Source organism: Acanthochromis polyacanthus, chromosome 6 (genome assembly GCF_021347895.1).
Source record: "Acanthochromis polyacanthus isolate Apoly-LR-REF ecotype Palm Island chromosome 6, KAUST_Apoly_ChrSc, whole genome shotgun sequence".
NCBI classification, from domain to species: Eukaryota; Metazoa; Chordata; class Actinopteri; family Pomacentridae; genus Acanthochromis; species Acanthochromis polyacanthus.
In genome coordinates, this window is record NC_067118.1 from 23,744,287 (window position 1) to 23,764,805 (window position 20,519).

At 37.9% G+C, this 20,519-nt stretch overlaps 1 protein-coding gene across 1 annotated transcript; it reads right to left on the reverse strand.

Moving 5' to 3' along the window:
- Window positions 1–1,001: 1,001 nt before the first annotated feature.
- snx21 (sorting nexin family member 21) lies at window positions 1,002–17,313 on the reverse strand. Its single transcript, XM_022209696.2, has 6 exons — window positions 17,152–17,313; window positions 12,772–13,096; window positions 12,174–12,373; window positions 10,819–10,960; window positions 10,557–10,722; window positions 1,002–8,360 (listed from the first exon to the last, which is right to left on the reverse strand). The coding sequence occupies exons 2-6, from the start codon at window positions 13,061–13,063 to the stop codon at window positions 7,868–7,870; spliced, it is 1,293 nt and encodes a 430-aa protein (XP_022065388.1). The 5' UTR covers window positions 13,064–13,096; window positions 17,152–17,313; the 3' UTR covers window positions 1,002–7,867.
- Between the last annotated feature and the right edge of the window lie 3,206 nt (window positions 17,314–20,519).

Below are 20,519 nucleotides of genomic sequence, written 5' to 3' on the forward strand. Positions count from 1 at the left end.
CAGCCATATAATGTGGCCAAACACAAAGATCAGAGGAGCAAAGAAGACCAAGGAGTGCTGGCTCTCATGGATTTTACTTCACCTGACCCCAAAGATTCCAATTTTTTTCTTTAAAGATTAGCCAATGTAAATGTAAAAAATGGAAAATTTGAATTTTATTAGGTATCACAATGGCAGGAAATTCCTGTTGTTATCTGCAGTGAAATATTGTAGGAAAGTTGCAGTTTAACCCTCTGAACTCAAAGCAGTTTTTGGTTTCCTGTAGCATTTTTGCTTACTGTTTTTAACCCCAGTATGAAGTCTTGCACTCTTTGGAATCAGCACAGCTTTGGCTAAAAGTACAGATCAGAAACTTCTACATGTCCAACATTTTTGTAAATTCCTCAGATGTTACAAATTGTGGGGAAACAATAGGGGCTAGAAATATAGCTACATATATAACTACTTCCATTTTAAATTTGTTTCCACACTGCCCCTTTCTGCTCTGCGTAAACACAACCTGCAGTTCAGCTGAAAAATGAAAATTTTTGTCATGTGACTGTTGGTTACAGATGAGTCAGTCATGACACATTTTTTTTGTAAGAAGAATTTAAATGAGACATGTAGAATAAAGAGATTTTTGGTGAATTTTCCCAATAGAATCACACACACAACCTCACACATTATTACTTCAATCACTGTTGACTCGTTGAAAATGCAGCAATTCTTTCTTGTTTTTCAGTTTCTGCCACATCAAACGTCTTTTTTTTTTAACTAGATGACATGTTCAAACCCAATGGTATGTTTTGTGGATACAATTTTTCAAAAGTCTAAAACTTACCTGATAAAACTCCTTCAAGACAATATCAATCAAAATTATCAAGTAGACATGTCAGTAATTCAATATATGATAATAAACTTTCAAACATCGTTTAATTGATTAGTATCATCAGCTGTAATCTCAGCTGATTCTGGGTCGCTGTAAAGGTTCAAATATGAAGAAATTAGACAAAAAAAATTACTTGAATTTGTAAGAAATTTATTCCATAAAATATACTCGTACATAGCTATATAAAGCAGTGCCACTACAATTGTCAAATGACACATTTGAAAATATTCCACACAGGACCAACAGGCTGCATTTCATCAGAAGAAAGTGAAATCTGAAGAGGAAATCAGAGCAGAGTAAATGTATTGTGGTTAAACGTCAGTTTAAAGTCTAAAGTTTGTTGGGTATGATACTGAAGGGGAGGGAAAGCAAAGAATTGACAGTGAAAATAGGCCCATGATAACAATAATAATAATAATAATTATTATTATTATTTTTGAATGGAAATGCAGCCAAATAAAGAAACCTCTAAGACCGATATGCAAACACAAATCAGCTCTAACACAACAAAAACCACAGGCTGTAAATAAAGATGACCAACATGACAGAATATCTTCATTACCCTCTGCAGGCTGGTTGCAGTACGGTCATAAGGCCCACCATCTACATGTTAGTAGATGGGATGTAAGCCACCAGACTATAGGTTTGAAGCCTCAAGTTTAGAATCTGGCTGTTGTCATCTTGACATTTTGAAACTGGACATAAGTGAGGTGTGGATCTGACTGAAAACTCTATGACACTATGCGCTATTTTCTTCTCAAGAGAATCATAATGTACTGAATAAACATTGTGTTGTATTGAAGGAGACTTGAAACTAGAGATTGAGACCATCAACTAATGAGGAAAATATTTACTAAGGTAGCAGATCAAGTGAAAACGGATTTTAGAATTCTTTAAAATAAAGACTTGATTTTGGAACCACATGAGTCGCCCTCTACTGGCTGTTAGAAAGAACGCAGTTTAAGGCACTTAGACCTTCCCTGGTGAATATTGCACTGGCTTTGGTTTTAAATCACCAACTCAACACAGCAGCGCCCATTAATGCCATATTTTGACTTCACTTTTGTACAAAGCCAGAACGTAGTGATGCACTGGCCTCCTTATATACAATCTGTGATGAAAACATCACATGTGAAAGAGTTAAAAATGGAGCTCACATTAGGACCTGATGTTTATAACTGAAATTAGCTCATTTTGAGATGAACAGTTTATTTTTCAATGTGACTGACCCCAAAATGCATTTTCAAACTATTTCCAAAAACAAATAAAAAACTATAAATAAAAATTCTTAAGTGAATGATAAAACCCAAACACCAACACAAAATCCGAGTTACATTAAAATGACAGCACTCTTCCAAACAGTTCCACATTTGAGACAAAGAGGCCAGAAGTCTCGATACAAGAAAATTGTAAAACCTGCAAGATAATTAACTGAATTTTTCACATTCCATGTAATCATTTAACACAAATGGTGGGAAAACTTTGCCCAGCAGCTTGGAAATGTAAAATATTCCATATATTATAAACTGACTGTTTGCTTGAAAATATAATCAGTGTTGACTTCTGTGTCTGGAGCTGAGATGCTGCTGGGATCATTGCAGGGCTACAACTTGATAAATGTTTGAGTTCAGCACTGAAATTTCCTGTTTTAATGTATGCTGGCTTTGAGCCATGAAGGTCTGTAAGATTATCAACAATTACATTATTCTCACTGATATTTCCAGGCAGCTGGTAGTGAATTTAAGCTCTATGGGTACAACGTGAGGAAGTGCAGAGGCTCAGAGTGGCCACAAGAGAGGAAAATATCTACCATTCCATTATTTATACACCACTTAATCCTATCCTTATCTTTCCTGTAGTACACTAAGGTGCAAGCAATCATTGACTGGATTACATACTGGGCAAAAGTTCTGTTACACTTGTTGAGACATTCACGAAAATGAACACAAAGATTTTTTGGTGCAATAAGATAAAAGTTTTGGGTCGCCACATTTCTGATTAATATTATCATTAACACATATATTGAAATATTTTCAAAATAAAAATGTATCTTATTGCACCAAAAAATCTTTGTGTTCATTTTGCAAGTGTAACAGAACTTTTGCAAAGCCCAGTAGTTGCTTTTTAAAAAATAAATAAATAAATGAATGGTACATTTATACAGCTACAAAAGCACTAAAAACTTTTCAGGAAAGATGGTGGCCTCGAATAAATGTTCATAAAAACGTTATCTTTGAAGTCACTGTGAACTGTTTCTTTATTAAGCAAATCACTATTTTAATCTAGCCCTGAACAGAATATAAGACAGAATTACGCGTGTTGGAATTTATGTTGTGAAAATTTATATAGAAAAAGATTGCATGTTAAATTATAATATTTTGCTTCAATCGTGAGCTTTGGCTCTTCGTCATATTGTGTCATTGGGTTGGTTAGGCTCAAAGTCTGTTCGGGAAGACTTATTTCAAATTAAATATGGTAAAGGACAAAACTACCTCTCAGTTACTTCTTTGCTAGTAGACTAACGTGGATGGTGTTTACATCCAACCTTATAAAGGAAACTCAACAGACTTTCAACTTTTTGGTCACATGAACCACCTGTACGCCCTCAAAAACCACATAGTCTGTTTACAAAGCGTCCACTACAAACCCTAGAATTACAACTAACTGCAAGATTCTCTTGTTTCTAACCAATGATGAAAAACCATTTGCAGCTTAAGAAGCAAAACTTGAAAGTGGACAATCTTTTCTTGGTTTTTGACTCAATGAAATGTTATTGCTGCATCCACTATAACACATAAGGGACTCTCCCTTGCATCACTCTTTAGCTTGGGGTCAATGACTGTGAATGCTGTCGGTAGATAACTAATGTCAGTAAGCGTAGGAATTCCAACCCAACAATGTCACATCCTATGTTAGGGATTTTTACTGGGAACCCATCTTGTAAATTATGCTGACTACATGTTGAGTGTCATGTCCAATTTAACCCAGAACCTGAATGCAATCATAAAACGTTTGTTAATACTACATTTACTACCAGCAGATGTTCTGGCTGAACAAATAATTGCTTCCAATAGGTTCTGTATTAACATATTTGAATGTCAAATTAACATTTTTTTCCTCAGCGTGTTAAAAGAAAATGGACGTGGGCTGCTCCAACTAAATGTATTAGTTGATATAATTCAGTCAGCTGCATAATTTCCAGGAGACAGGGCTGAACCGTTCATTATGAAAGAGGGTTGAGATGAGTGTAAAGAAAATTATTCGAAGTCTGAATTTTAAGATTTTTTAAAAGCTTCATATATAGATTCTAGAAAATATATATATTTGTCCTCCCTGGTGGCCTCTCACAGTCTCTGCATGCATCTAAAGCAAACCAAGAAGGTAGAGTGGCTCATCCTTGAATCTCAGAGTTCGACTCCCTTATCCGTGAGTGTAAACAGGTGAAGAAAGGCATAAAGTGCTACACAGATACATTTACCAGAAAACAAAGCTGAAAGCACTGCAGGGCGACTGCAAATAGAAAACTAACAAGAAGCAAGAAATGAAAAGACATCACAGTAAGGCTGAATATACCATGACTACTGCTTTGCGTAATATTGTCCTTATATGGTGCGTTTGATTACTCATGCATCTCCACAGTCCGAACCAGAGTAACGATGTGAACAATCAGCAGCTCGTCTACTAGGATTAGTGCATAAATCTATACATGTGCCTGGCATTTAAATCTTTTACCACTTTCCCTGTTAAAAGCCATCAATGTGCTGATGACTTTGTTTCGTCCCTTATTCATCACTTGTTTTCACACATAAAACCTCGTTGTGGTTCTGATTATTTCCTCTAAAAACTCTCCACCAATCACATGGAGTCCACGCTTTTCCTGCTGATGTAAATCTCATCTATTTATATCTTGTATCTAATCGTGCACATTAGGTCACCAGAATCACTAACACCACAGGTCTCCATAGTAACGATATGTACGTAAAAACACTGATCACTAAAAGAAGCAGCAAATTTTACCTTGAACCTGACGAATGTGTGCTGATGTGGTGAGTGAATGCCTCTTTAACTGCTGTATCTTACATGCTGGCAACAGGCAAAGCTTTCCTTTAAAAGATCCACTGCATGTAAAAACTGCCAGCACACTGATTCATGTCCTAAAATAGTACAACAAAATTGTTTTGCTCTTAAAATCTAAACTGAAAGTGAGAATCCAGCGGTTCAGCCGAGGATGCTTATTTCATTTACTTTCTCACACAGAGTTGATTGTCTCACTGCTGAATTATTGCTGTGCAACCTGCAGCTGAGGTAATTGTCTTTAACTGTTTTAAAGGTGCTCTGTGGAGATCTTGACCTGCAGCATCACTATGGAGCACTTAATGCACTGATCTGCAGGTGGCAGCAGTACCACAAGAGGCAGCGACAAAGAAGCAAACATCAATGTAAACTATGCAGAATTTTTTTTTAAAAAAGTACATAGATGTAAATATTCAAAATATGAGCTTTGCAAGTGTTGTTGGAGAAAGGAAATGTATCCTGCTAACAATGTAATGTTCGACAAAATTCTACATCATGGATTTTAGCAACCAAAAATGTACTGCACTGAAAAAAGGGCAACGTTTTAACCCTCATACATCAGCCATAGCCACTTACCCTTTAACCCTCTGAACTCAAAAACCTCACTTCGAAAGAGATGCTATCTTTAAAAAAAATAAAGAAGCCAAAATCACTTCATTTATCCAGCAGAAAGTGCGCTAAACAGACTCTGTAAAGAGCGTTTCCCAGAGAAACTGAGAGGCCATGTATGACTCAGCTGTGATTCTTTCAGATTTGAGGTGAACTGCATTCTAGGAGATGACAAGACAGACTGAGAGGAAAATAAAACTGAAAAAGAAATGCAGCATGGCTCATACACTGTATACAGAGGAGCAAACTGTCAGCAAATTGTTGGAAGACACATTCAGCAGAGTTCAGAGTCTGTAGAGGCTGTAAAATGTATGTAGATCAATATCCATAGCATGAGGAGCCTCCATTTTTCCAGCATTTGTAACAATTGTAGGCACTTGAAAAATGTTGAACATGTTGATTCCGGGTTATTTTCATTTTTTATATAATTTATAGCATTGTAACTGCGTCATACTGCACAGAAAACATTTCTCTCTACTTCTAGAGGTGCAGGACTATATATTGCAGTGAAAAATGAGCCCACAGCTCAGAAACTGCTTGGAGTTCAGACTTTATACATGCATTTGCATATTATGCGTATTTACAAAAGTCTGGGGATTAAAACTTTTAAAAATAAAAAAACTGAAGAATAAACATTTAAATGTGTGTTTTGAATTTTTTTCCATGGTAAGAAGATAAATACAAAAACTGATCAACATATGAAAAAAGAAAACACGACGTTCCCTGTAGAGTCTTGCTTTAACGTTGCCCTTTTCAGTCCACAGGAAACATTTACTGGCACCCCTTGACAAACACAGTGTATTTTGGTGATTAAAACTGAAAGTTCAGAATTAAAATTTTCAGCTCAGATCTACTATGAGATTTTGTAAGGGCAGTGTGCAAAACGTTTTCAGTTTAAATGCTTCTTAAGATATTTCCAACTTAAAAATAGAAGATAACTGGGTCTTTGTTCGACTGGCTTCATGCTAACGTCATTTTTAACAACCTCTGCTGCTCTCTTATTGACATTGTCACTATTTAACACTGTAAATCTGTAGTAGGAACTTAGAGGAATTGAAAAACTGCTCGAAAATGTGCTTTGCTATGACCACAGAGTGAAACTGACTAAAGGAAACGAGTCTGACAGCCTAACTGTTCGGAGAAATCCAGTTACTTGAAACCCATGCTTGTAATTTCTAATTTTAGCTCTGTACTTGTAATCTTGTGTTTTCTAAAACAGACGTCTTTGCATTTTCTGTACTAAAATATTTTTCTTTACTTGGATTTAGTCTTGTTTGTAAGGGATAAATTACATTTATGTATATAAAAAAAAAGACAAATGCTTGTTGAACCGCTCTGAAAAGTCGAGCAAAACAGTGAAAATGGTTAAATTATCATCTTATGAGAAATATTATGAAGGGCGGTACAATTTGCACTTTGGAATAAAAAAGAAAACCCTCTGATCTGAAGCATTACACCTACAAACAACCCTGAACTGTTTAAGGCTTGAAAAGTAAGACTGAATGCCTCACTAGGTACACAGAGTGTTACCGGCCACTGCAAAGAATGAAATCTGTGATTATAAAAGAAAATAAGCAACTGTTAATGTTACCATTAACATAATAAGTGTGCAGTTTATAAGAACTGTCAGGGTTTGTGAAAACATACAACCAGAATGCAATCCACCAGGCAACACGTTCTTCATGCTGCTGTGCCGTTATTCTTGAAAACATATTAATCAACCTGTCATATTATTTGTTCTTGTAATACTGTGACCTTTAACTGCAATAATATGATTTGTACTTGTAATCATGATGTTTGTTTGGTATATAAGAGCTGTTTTAATAATGCTAGTTATCTCTGAAAATAATATAAGTGCATTTCGGAAATATGACCACTACTGTAGAAACTACATTTATATCTTGAATTAAATCCATTCACTAAATTTATCATGTTTGTCACATTTCTAAGTTTTCCAAGAATAATTTCACTTCATTCTTTAAATGTTTCAACTTTTTTTCTCATAATATTTTGAGTTTTCTTGAAATATACATCATTTTTGAATTATGCAAACTAGCATTAACGGATAAATACTATGATACTTGCATCAGGTAGTTGTTAGTAGTTTATCTATGTATACTGTGTCTTTCCCTTTCAAATAAAACATAAATATTCACATTTCATTGTAATATAATATTATGACTACTTCAACAACGTGACCACTTTGCCTTTTCAAAATATCTGGACTTTTTTGAAAATCTCCGATGTGTTTTTCCTGTAGTTGACCCCAATTCCTGTCACACTGTGGTGATTGTACTGTGCAATGTGTGCGTTGCTCTAGGTTTCACCCTCACTCTCCTGCAGGTTGTGTTTGACCAGAAACTCTTTGATGGTTGGGAGATTGTCTAGCCCCGCCCTCTGCTCCTCCAGGTGCTGCAGAAGCTCCTCCCACTGGCGCTTGTCTTTTCCTGTCTGCCACGACAGCCGAACCACCGAACGCAGCAATGGCAGCAGCAGTGGGTGAGGCTGGTCGATATGCAGATGCACAGGTGAGGGGTCAGTCTGTGGGAGGGGGTTATTGTCAGGTGCGAGAGGCTTATCCTCAGTCTCAACGGGGGTCAGAACACGGAGGGCGTGGTCACAGTGATCCCTTGCTTCTTCCAGCTGGTCCACCTCCTGGAAGCAGCATGACAGTCCCACCAGAGTGAAGAACCAATGGGAGGAGGCTGGTGGAGGGGTCTGGTTGTCATAGTAACATGCCCAGCCCAGTTTTTGCTGCAGTCTCTTGGCGTTGAGCAGCGGACCCAAGGCCTCCTGGTAACGTCCCACCCTCAATGAAACAAGACAACTCTGAAACACCCAAACTAGCAGAGCTGAAGCTGTGAGGCTTTTGTATTTTATAAAACCGGAGAAGTTATTTATGCACAGAAATGGAGGAACAAATAGCAGAGAAGAAAAATGAAACTGAACCCTTAAGTATTCTTATCAAAAACGACCAGCAGTTTTAGTTTAGTGTTCTGTCCTGTCCTACCAAGAGTGTTACTAGTGTGATGTGATTTCAAGATTTAGTTTTTTTCCATTACTTTCCTTTGCAATACGGCACAATTGTCCAGTGGATTATTTACGCTATTTTTGGAGGGTTACCGTGCATGATAATGAAGAAATTAAAGAAAGAAAAGGTGACAGAATTCATTCAATAGCAGGTATCAAAGTCTACAAAACCTTGCTTATGTGGCCTAACATTTACGTACAGTTGGTTAGCAACAAACGGAGGGAACATATGTCAGAGACACATGGTAGACCCAGTTGCGCTTGTGGCAATAAACACTGTTTTGGGCAAATTAAAGGTTCCACATTGTGTCCATTCTCTTTTTGGCAAATTAATAAAAGTTTTACTTATGCCCAGAAGGGGATTTTAGTCAGCTCAAAATGTCACAAACACATTTATTTTACATGACTATCCCGCCTGGTTTTAGTCGTCTCTTAAATCTACTGTTTCAGTGTCTGCAGCTTTAATTGCTGATCTGCTGCTATCCACACCCTCTTTAGGAAGGAGACTCGTTCTCCATCTTTGATTGACAGTGTGGAGAAAAACAGTCGACAACACAGTAGCTAAAGAACTTTCTATCTGAGCCATCATTTTACATGCAAATATCTTTGAATTCACAGCATAGTCATTTTTAACTCATGTATATAGTAATTTTACCGGATAATGTTGCAGTTAGAAAATCTGTAGTTCAGCACTGAATAGCAGCAGCACAGAAGGGGCTGCTGGAAAACACAGAGTCTTAATGGGCAGCATTTTAGTCACCTATTTCATACTAGTTATTACTCGTTGTATATACTCAGCATATATGAGCACAGCCAGCAGTAGAGACACAAACAGTTATAAATACCAGCTGAGTTTTAGGTGCACTGAAGCACAACATGTGAACACAGTAAGTCACGCAGTCAGTGTTTATCAGTTTCAAATCACTTTTTAAGTTCCCATCATTTCTGATCCTCAAAAACTAGTGGTTTCTCAATTTATATGTGGAAACTAGATAAACTTCTGATTGTCTTGTAAAGCTAGGAGATTGCCTAGATGATTGAGGGCTACAGGAATGGCTCCAGTCAGCATCATTATATTTTCCGAGTGTTAAGACACACAAACCACAGTAAAATAGATTTTCTCGATATGGCATCTTTAAGCAAAACATAACCACATTATATACTTTGATACCCTCTACTAACCTATTAGATTAGTGATATAAACAGCTACTGAGATAATAAGAGTAGAGAAAACAAGAGGAAATGTTTTTTTGCACTGGTAAACTCCCTCCCTGGCTTCCTCGGTGACTCTGGGTTTTTACTGATTTACCACCTGAACCTATCAAAGGCAGGTCCTGGGGAACATCCACTTCAAAGAACAACAGTTACTGAATGGCCATCCATTGTCTCATATTCAGTAGTTTGTCTTCTTTTACTTATTTTAGCTACTCTACAGTGTTCTTTCCTGGAAGTGATTCTGTCATTTCTGTTAACTTTACGTTGCAACTGAAACTGTCTCAGCTTGATTTCTGGGTACAGATCTAGATGTCTGTCTTTGAGTTGCTTAGATCAGTTTAAGGTGTTTGCATTCTGACCCTCAGTCATCTATAACTTGTCCTACATCATTCTGTTTTTTGTTGCTGCTGCAGCTTTACATGTTGTGGTTTTTATTCAGAATCTCCAGAACCTGCAGCCTCCACACTACCATCACTAGCTGTATAACTATAGTTTGACTTTGACTTCTTATCAAACCACTGGTTCTTGTGAGAGTTAACGTAGGTGTTCTAATAAAGACATGATCTACTTAAACATTAACTTTGTATGAACTTTAGGTTATACACGTCTAAAGGAATCCAATACATAATGTTATAAATGCGAGTAAAGTGTGGAATTTCTATTCATTTAAGAACCTAAACAGCATTTTAATTAGCTCAGATTCATTTTCCTACATGTTGCTCAGATGAGTTTGAGGGATAGGTAGCAGTTTTGGAGTTACCTGATGAGCAGCTGTCCAGTCTGCAGGTCAGCTTGGAAGAAGAACTGGCGGACACACAGTGCACCCGTCAGGGCAGACAGGGAACACAGGTGAGACAGGTACTGTTCAAATGCCCGGCTACGCTTAGCGATCGTCTCTGCTGTGAAGTTCCTGCGCAGCTTTTTCCCTACAAAGATCACAACCATACATTGTTGTGTTCCAGGGAACTAAGCAGTGACATTTTTCCTGAGGTTTCCCAACAGAGTGCATGGTCTCTACTCACGTGGGAAACAGACACGCTCCATCTGGTCTCCATGGTTACGGCGCAAAGTGGCATGGAGTCGCTGGAAGTCTGAGTACCGTCGGGTGATGATCGCAGGAGTTTTATCGCTACCACCTGACTGGATCACGTGGATGGTGTACAGCTGCAGAAACAGAAAGCTGTCTTTAAATGACTGTATTTTAGGCCTTGAGACTTTCTGCGTTTAAACCTATATAGATGAATGCAAATTTTCTAAACGTCTCCTTATGTAGAATGGATTTATGCATCCGCCCATCAAAAAGTCAGCCTGGAAATTATGTCTGTTAAAGTATGAAGTTCAACAATGTTGCTGTTATGCTAGTTTAAACAGGCTTTACATACCCTAAAGAAGATAACTTCAGACTAAAGACAATGACATCAACCTTAAGTTAGGTTAAACAAGCTTTCCTTGGCCTGAACAAGGAATCCTTAGCTTAAAAAAGATATCCTTAGCCTAAACAAGATAAAATTCCACATACACTAGTTTAAAAACCATAATATTAGCTAAAAAAGATACTGTAAGTGTTAGTTTGAATGAGCTAATAAAGCCAGTACATTAACACAAAAGAGGAAATGTATTAGTTAAATTTGCTTAAGTAAGATTTCATTAGGCTAAACAAATATTTTTAACAAAATAACATTAACTTTAACAAGGCAATGTAGTCACCACAAGATACTGTTAGTCTAGACAAGATAATGCAGCTACTAAGTTAGTCTAAAAATATATCATTAGCCTAAACAAGATGACATGAACCTAAAAACAATAATGTCGCCACTATGTAAGCCTAAATCAGAGAACATTAGTCTTGGCAAGACAGCCTAAACAAAGTACTGTCAGCCTAAACATGTTAATGTTGGCCACTGCGTTAGAGTAAACAAGATATGGTTCACCTAAACTTTATAACATTAGCCTAATTATTATAATGTGTTCACTATGTTAGCCTAAACAAGATAATGTAGCTACTGCATTAGCCTAATGTTATTTTGCATATTTTGTTTGTTTATATTGTTTTTATTACTCTTATTGAACATCGGTCTTTTTCTGCTGTTTTAGTTCATTTTAGCAATTCTATCAAATTTGTGAGCACTTTACTGAATCTGTTGTTTACAAAACTTGATTTTATTTATTTCATTCAATTTTATCTTGCTGCATTTTGCATTTTAACATTGCGTGTTTAGAACATTTAATAACTTCTGTATATGATCAGATGCCATATAAGCAAGATATAGTTTGCCTAAACATGTTAGTATCTATGTTTTCCTAAACAAGACATCATTAGCCTAAACCACATAACAACAACCTAATGGAGACAGTCTGAAAGTCAATTGATCCTCACCACGTATTTTGAGGAGCCATCCTGCACCACGCTAGCATCGGTCACCTCAAACAGCAAGTTGTCCGTCTGCCGTCCTACAGAGGGGACGGGACTCCCTCCTCCTCCGAGTCCACGTAGGGTCCTCCAGCTTTCCTGAAGCTGACGAGTAAACAGCGAGGAAGGGGAGGGACCCAGTGGAGACACGCCCACCGGACTGGTGTCTACATAGGACAGGTGAGAGAAGGGGTCAGATGAGCCCATAATGCGTTTTAATTTGTGTCCAAATTAAAGTGAAATTAATGTTACGATTGAATATTCTCTATAATAAATACTAATAGAATCATCAATGTTCTAATCTGTGCTCTATCAGCTGCAGTACCAGCAGTGGAAACGAACTTAACGGCAAATCATGGTCAAAGTTAAAATATTTATATGATTTCTGCATCACCAACTACTGTCAGTCATGAAGTTAACGTGCAATTTACAACTGCGGAGTTAAGATCGTTTGCCAAATCTGACTTAAACACTTGCACAAGCGAACCTGTGGAAGCAGATCAGAGAAGTTCAGGATGAGAGTGTGAACATACGTGAGGCCTTCAGAATTAAACGTGCGGATCACCTGTGCTGCTGATGCCCTCCTCCATCGATTCTCCCAGGAAGTCAGAGTCGCTGTCTAGTCCTGAACCCTCGCCCTCTGCTCCATCCTCCAGCCCTCCTCCTCCGCTGTCAAAGCACAGCGTCCCTCCGAGCCGATCGGTCACGCACTCCTCCTCCTCCTCCAGCTCTGCCTCCCAGTGGTCCTCCTTAAGCCCCTCCTCTTCCTGTCCACCACCTTCCTCCTGCTCAGGTCCCGTCCCCTGGCCGTCTTTAAACAGCGAGCGCTTCAGACGGTCCAGCAGCCGGGATGCCATGACGCCGTCTGGCCACCGCAGGCACGGAAGGGGCTAAGGAAAAAAAACAAGAGGTTATTACTCGGTTTATAATTAATTATATTTACAATGTTATGTAATCTGTAAATACTTGTAGAGTGCCTTTTTTTTTTGCAGTTGACATGGTTTTCACTGCTGTGCCAGTTAGCTACAAAAGTGTACAAAATTCTAAATACCTAAGCATTTGGATGATTTGCAAAGACACTGCAGATACACCTTGCCTCTTTGTAGACACAAAATTCTCTAACTAGCATGCAGCAGATCAGGATCATCAAGTTTCTTACTATAAAAGCACAAGTGACACTCCCTTTATAGCCATTAAAGGACATTTATCATTTACCACACATATGTAACCACTGCTAATTGGCATGATATTTACACTTTTTTCATAATTTAATTATTATATTATAATAAAGGGACCATGAGTTCCTTAAACATCAGTAGTTTTGGAATGAGCTGCACAATATTTTGCTTCAGCATCGAATTTGCTAAGTGAGGCAACAGTCACATTGCAGGAAGTGAAGGAATGCAAATTAACTCAAACACGTCATGCTACAACGTTTTGCTACTTGACACAAAAAAAACTTGCATGGTTCTTGTTTTCCATGACTAATCTAAAAGAGTCTTTCTGATGGAACATAGTTTATTGTCCTTTAAGGGTTCTTGGATATACTTGAGTTTTTAAACTGTATTTACAAAGCATAGTGTCTCGACAAGCAGCCTTCATGTGCACGGCAAAGTGAGCAAAGAACAGGAGCGGTACACTGAAGATCTGAAAAGCAGGTTTGATTTCAGTGTCTGTTGTAGGGTTATACATTCACTGGAACATTGATCACGATTTAGTTTCTCACAATCCAATCAGCTGTGACACTGACCATTAAAATGCTCTGCTCATATAAAACAACTTATGAAGACGCAATCACGTGGTTGAAGTTAAATCTGGCATTAAGCCACCTTATTTCACTTCTTTCAAATAAATTTTTGGTCACTGAGGGGACTATAGATGATTCTCTCTGCACAGCCACTAGGCTAGCTTGTACTGTAGTCTTCATGTGAGGCGTTTAGGGAACATCGGTAAATTGTATCGATAAGCAGATGTTCAGCAAGAGAGGTGGTCGGGTAAATGTATATTTATATTTACCTTCTATGCTCTGGAAACTGGTGAAGATTATTTCAGGTCATATTTCAAAGCAGATTTGTACATCAGGAGGAATGTAGCACAACTAAAGACGATGCACAGTACTAGCACCTATGAGTTTGTCTCTAGACACAATAAAAAGGTCATGGTATATAATTATGAGCTCAACCATGATAAAAATAATGGGGACGATCATTTTGTCCATAATCATGCAGCTGTATGCAAAAACATATTTACTTGTTTAAGCAGTGTTTTGCTATTGCCGTCACTGAACGAAGCAACAAATGAATGCCATCCAAAGCAATGAACTGTTGTAGATGCCTTTGTCAATATTAGACCAAAGTTTTTGCACTAGAAAAAAGTTTTGACAGCAAAATCTAAATGATTTTTTTTTATGCCGATGGACTCACTCACAAAATAAATTCAATCATTCTATATAAATAAATTCATTACAAACAGCGTTTTTCAAGTCATCTCATGAAAATTCCTATATTTTTTCAATGTATATCATAAAAAAAATCAAAACTTCTCAATGTCAGTTTTTTCCAGTTTTGTGCATCCTTATTTTGGCCACTGCTGCCAGTTGATTGCTGGTTGACTTTACGGACAAACCCTCTATACTGAGTCCACAGTAAAGATCAGTTCATCTGCTGATAGAATCCAGGTCAGTGACAAACTGTTTGCTCACATTAGAGCTCTGCAGACACACTGATCCACATCGGAAACAAACTGGTAAGAGGCAGCAGGCTGAGTTGGCTCCAGTTACAGAGCTGGCGGCTTCTCTGAATGGAAATCATGTCACACATTAATAATGCAGCGGCTTGCTAAGTCAGCCTGCAGCCAGGAAAACACACAGAGAAGCTTGGGCCTGCACAACTTCCTGAGGACCCTTCAGTCAGAGATTCAGCACTTTTAAGAGGTCAGTTCAGAAACATCAGGAAGTCATCAGCGGAGTCGATCTCAGAGCTGCACCGCTACAGCTCTAAGATAACGCTCTTCTTTTTTGCCAAGTATAAAAACAGGTTTTCTCATTCCTGTTTCTATAGTGTGTCCTGCACTCCACCTCTTGTGAAATCAGTCATGGGCAAAACTGTAACAGAAACTTATTTGCGCAATCTCTCTGAAGAGACATGATTGGACTATCCATGGCAGCAACAGCCGCCAAAAGATGACTGTCTATTGCATTAACACAGAAAACTGAGTTCAAACATTTGTAGACTAGGGTGTAACCACATGTGAGTATACTGTAGAAAAAATGTTAAAGATGGCCTCCTTCTGTGAATCCCGTTAATGGATCTGCCTGTTGTTATTTTCTAATTATTTTTCCTCTCAGTTACACACTTTCAGGTCTATCCTGTCAGTCTCGCGCCCACCAATGAATACTAGCGTAGCCTTTCTGGTCTTCAAAACTAAAGCACCAGAGTGAAATTTAATGTGGAAAGTCAGGGTTTGTTCATGGGTCTCTCACAGCCTGATTTATAGAACTGTTCCAAGAAACATAACAAAAATGGATTTGTTCTGGCTGTTGACAGTGTTTCCAGATTTATAGAGAAATAAATAGAGTAATCCAAAATCCTATCAGTAAAAACCTTTGGGTCTAATACGACAACTAAATTAAACAAGAATTATGAAGCTGGCTTTATCCAACCGTTGAATTTCTGTTCTGGAAATTTAGGGAAATTAGGGATTTTTTTTAGATATATGTTATTTTATTTGCATATTTAAACAAAACATTTCCGAAAACTAACTGTTACTATATTATCCAAACGGGTAAAGAGGAGGAAATTGTGTCAGTGAAAGCAGTACACTGAGCTGATAATTATTAACTTGTTAACACTGAAGCTTTAAACACGAACATTTTAAATAAATTAGTGTGCATCAGGTGTTGCTTTCAAACTTAAATTGTTCTGTTTGATTTTTACCATTATTTTTAGCTGTGTGGCTTGCATGAAAATGGTACACAAACAAATCTATTGTTATTATTAACTGCTGTGTAAACAAGGTAAAAAAATAAACAAAAAAAGGAAAGAAAGTTTATGAGGCACGGAGTGAAAGCATCTTACTAATCTGACAATTATTAGTTCACTAAGACCCAAATAATAAATTATATATGTTTAAATGTGACAGTAGGTCATAACCAATGTTCTCAAACTTCACTGAAATGCATTATTATAGTTAGTTTTTTACTTTTAGTTTATTCTGGGCTACATCTCTTAGAAGGATTATAAATTTGCATAGCCTGGCGTAAAAGCAGAGCACCAATCAGAAAATTATTTGCTAACTAACACCGAAATTATATACTCAAACTGTATTCTTGATATCATGTTTTCTAATTATTTTGGACTGCTTTTTTTCGCGAAATAAATAAAACTAAAAATTCCGCTAAATAGAAAGCTTACTGATCTGATCATTCTTAGCGATTTAACACCCAAATTATTCAATAAATAAAAAATATAAACAATTTGTGAAATAAATACCTTAATAAATGGCTATTAATACGTCAATATTTGACAAACAATAGACTCATCATGAATGTGGTTGTCAGAGCACTCTGGAAACCCATGTGCTGTACAAATGAAGTCATTATTATTATTATTTTATTCAAAGCTAATGCTGTCAGCTCAACACGCAGCAGTTAGCAAATAAGCTAACAACTTCTCAATGTTTTAAAGTTAACTTTAGTTTAGTTTAGCACTCCGGAGGTTTTGACAACTCACCCTGTGAACTCTGCCCACTTCTGTTAATCATCTCAGTATTGTAAATTCAACTTTAAATCTCCTCTTTTCACTTTAAAGTTGTTTCTGCCTGAATGGAGGGAGCTAACGGCTAACTAGCTAATAGCTCCTTAAGTTAGCACACAAGCTGTGTTTACACTCCGTGTTGTTGCTCGTCGCTGCTTCACTTAACGTTCCGGGGGATTGAGATAACTCACCCTGGGCTTGAAACTGACTTCCTCCGCTCCTGTTAATCCATGTCAGCTGGGTGGATGTAAAGTTAGGAGCTTCACCGGGCAGAATCGTGGGGCTGGACCGTCCTGTCGGGGTTTGTGAGATCCACACTCAGCTGACGAACCGCATCCCAATTCCTCCAACTGTCCCAGGATCCATAAAAGGCGATGCACCGCTCCGCTCCGGCCAGCAGGGGGCGGCAATAGTAACGGAATGATACCAAGCATGGTGGCTTATAAACTGTACAAAAATATAGTATTAAAATATACTACACAAAATTCATATACAGTCTATGCCCACATTCTGGTCAAATTGCACATATGGATTCACCAGCCACATCTGATAATCAAAAGTTTTTTGTGACTTTATTGAGGCTTTTTTGTGTCGATGTGACATGGGAGTCTGCTGGGATACATACAAGACTAGATAATAGATGATGCCCACTTAGCTGAATGAAAGCTGCTCTCTTGGGGCAGGGGCAAAAAAAAAAAGGTTTGCTGCTTCTGACTCTGCTTCTATGTTCTGTGGCCCACTATATCAGCCTGTCATGCATGTGTATTTGTTCTCACCCAACAGACTTTTGGATATATATATATATATATATATATATATATAATTTTTTTTTAAATATCAGAGTCAATGGACTAAACATTAGAAAAGGCATTTTCCTTTTAATAGACAGTGCGCAATAGAAATAGGTTGGAAAAGTGAGGAGAGAAACTGGGTAAATGATAGACATTAGATGTGTGGCCTGTCGGGAGTCAACCCAACCCTTACAGTCTTTAAAGCCACAGAATTTTCACCTCTGTACATCGATAGTGGCTTGCTCTGTAGGAAGTCATTTCGGAAGCTCATTTTATTTCACTATTTTGTTACTGATTGTCGCCTCTGTCATTCTGCCTGTGACCTGTAAATCAGTCTTCATCATTCATCTTGAGGACCCAGGAGACAAGAACCAGGGTGGGGACAGGTCTATGTAAAGGGCACAAGGGATCTACAGAGTGTTGGCTACAAATCTGAATCGTTAAACGTGGACCAAGGAGTCTAACATGCATGTTGGTGAAAGGGTGAAGCATACTTTAAGGCACAATGCAAGTGCAAAGGGAGACTCTGGGCTTCCCCCTTGATGTGCCACCAGCCCATCTCACCCACAGCATCAGGGAGGTAGAGCTTGAGCGTGTGTGATAGCAGCAGAAACATGAAGTATGCCCACTGGATGGGGTACCCAGGGCACAAAAGCCTGGCTGGCGAGGCCTTGGATGTACAGCCTGAAAAGATGTGCTCAGAGGGCAAAATTAAACCTTCTGCATCCTATTCACGACCAGTGCAGGCTTCCAAATCAGACTGAGGATGTCACACAGGATTTTTGGAGATTTCAGAACTTCCTACTTTGTTTGGGCTCCTTTGATGGAAATGTGTAGCTCCTGCAAAGTCCTCATTCAATTACAACTCTGTCTATGATGAACTAGAAAGGTGTGGATGACTGAGGGTTTCCTTGTAAAGTCTCCCCTCTACATAAGAATTTGTTTTGAGCACTATTTATTTTCCTTACACATGTACAGCCAGTGTGTTTGTAGTGTGGACAGTCCATGCACACGAACGCCTGCAAGTTTGTCCAGACCCTCACAGACCCTTGTAGATTTGGATGAATAATGAAGACATGGAAGGCACAAATTGGCCTTTTGTTACACAGGTTCAGGTGGTAGGGCTGAACCTCTGTAACAAAAGGCAAACTCTACTGGTTTGCACTGAAAAGGGTAGGGTGGCCTGCAACAGATATTTGAGGAGAGTAACAAAGTCGACATGATTTCATACTGTTGTATGGCAACTTTTATATTGCCAAGTGGGTGAAGGAGTTCTGAATAAGTGCCAGTAAAACAAATAACATTTTTATCTCAGATTTTTTGGATGAAATTATTGGACTGTGGCTATATAGAGTAGAAAAATTACAGAAATGTATTAAAATGCTAAACAGTTAAATTAAAAGTTAAATAGAATTTGGACCCTTGTGAGGGTGATTTTTAAGACACAACTCCACTCTTTTTGATGTCTCAGGCAGAGGGGATTCTCTGGATACTTATTCACATCCATTAAACACAGCACATAATGCAACTTTAACACGACAGTGGTGCCACCAAAGAGACAGAACTGTCAGTCCAGACATGTTAGTTCATTTCGTCCCAATGTATTAAAAATTTACATATTTAGAAATTGATTTTAATTTAAAATCAATTTCTAAATCTGTAGAACCATGTTAAACTTTATTTTAGAATCACAACAAACTAAGTAAACACAAAACATCTTAGCACTTAAACTTTAAGTAAAAAGAAGCCTTGGTTAGGGCCACGTTTTATAAACTATGGAAGAGAGGGGGATAGTCACTGGGTTTTTCAGACTATGACATTTCTGTTTGATCCACATGGGGGCGCTGCTACCCCAATAATTTCAAGTTTTTTCCTCCAAGCCAGGTTGGTGTATGGCATTGTTTGTCAGACCGGTTACCTGCTGTTTGTGACAGAGACAGAGGAGATGCTGCTGACCAGACCAAAGGACAGAGTATCCACCACACTAGCTCAGCATTTTCAAAGTAAATTTCTCCTCCTCTTATGTCCTTCTACTCCTGTGTCATAGCTGTCATCCACCTTCCAACAATGTTTGGTGTCCTCAGTACTTATATGACATGAGGTAATGTGAAATTTGATTAGTACATTTCAAACCTTTGTAATGTCAGACTAAAAAATACAATCTCTTCCTGCATTTCTTCTCTTGAAGGGTTCTTCAAAGGAAATGGTTCTTTTGAACAAACTTAATATTCAGATGGTATGAATAGAACCTTAGTTTTAATGTATTGTGATAGGATTTATTGTGTGACTGTGATGCAACGCAATAGTGTATCTGTTATTATAATTTGTGTAGTTAATGCAAACATGTTAAAGTGTTCTCTTGTTATATGTGAACCAGACATTTTGAGTTGAAGAACCTCAACTTCTAAAGGACACACAAAACAGGGATCTGTTCGAGAAAGCACTCTGTTGGTAAAATGAAAAATGGAGTTTTGAGTTCCAGAACTGCTTATCAGAGCTGATTCAACAATGTGTGTTTACTCTGTACATCATCTGTGAAGCTGGAGAGGGGAGAAGAGTCTTTAAGTTCACGCTGTTGCAGATAAAAAAGTTTGAATTGACACAAAACTCAACACTGTTTGATGACTATAGTTCAACGTGTTACTATTTCAAAAACTCCCTTTTCAACTACTTTAAGAATTTTAAAATTGCTTCAGCTGCACCACAGTCATTCTCACTCAGAAATCTTCACATAATCTCCAACATGACGTGTTAACTATGATAGGAAT

Bases quoted from the DNA above. Each gene is read 5' to 3' on its own strand.
- snx21 (XM_022209696.2), bottom strand. From the start codon at position 13,063: ATGGCATCCCGGCTGCTGGACCGTCTGAAGCGCTCGCTGTTTAAAGAC. The intron at 10,961-12,173 runs GTGAGGATCAAT...CTGTTTCTGCAG, and splicing joins ATGGCTCCTCAAAATACGTG to CTGTACACCATCCACGTGAT. The intron at 10,723-10,818 runs GTGAGTAGAGAC...TGATCTTTGTAG, and splicing joins GGAGCGTGTCTGTTTCCCAC to GGAAAAAGCTGCGCAGGAAC.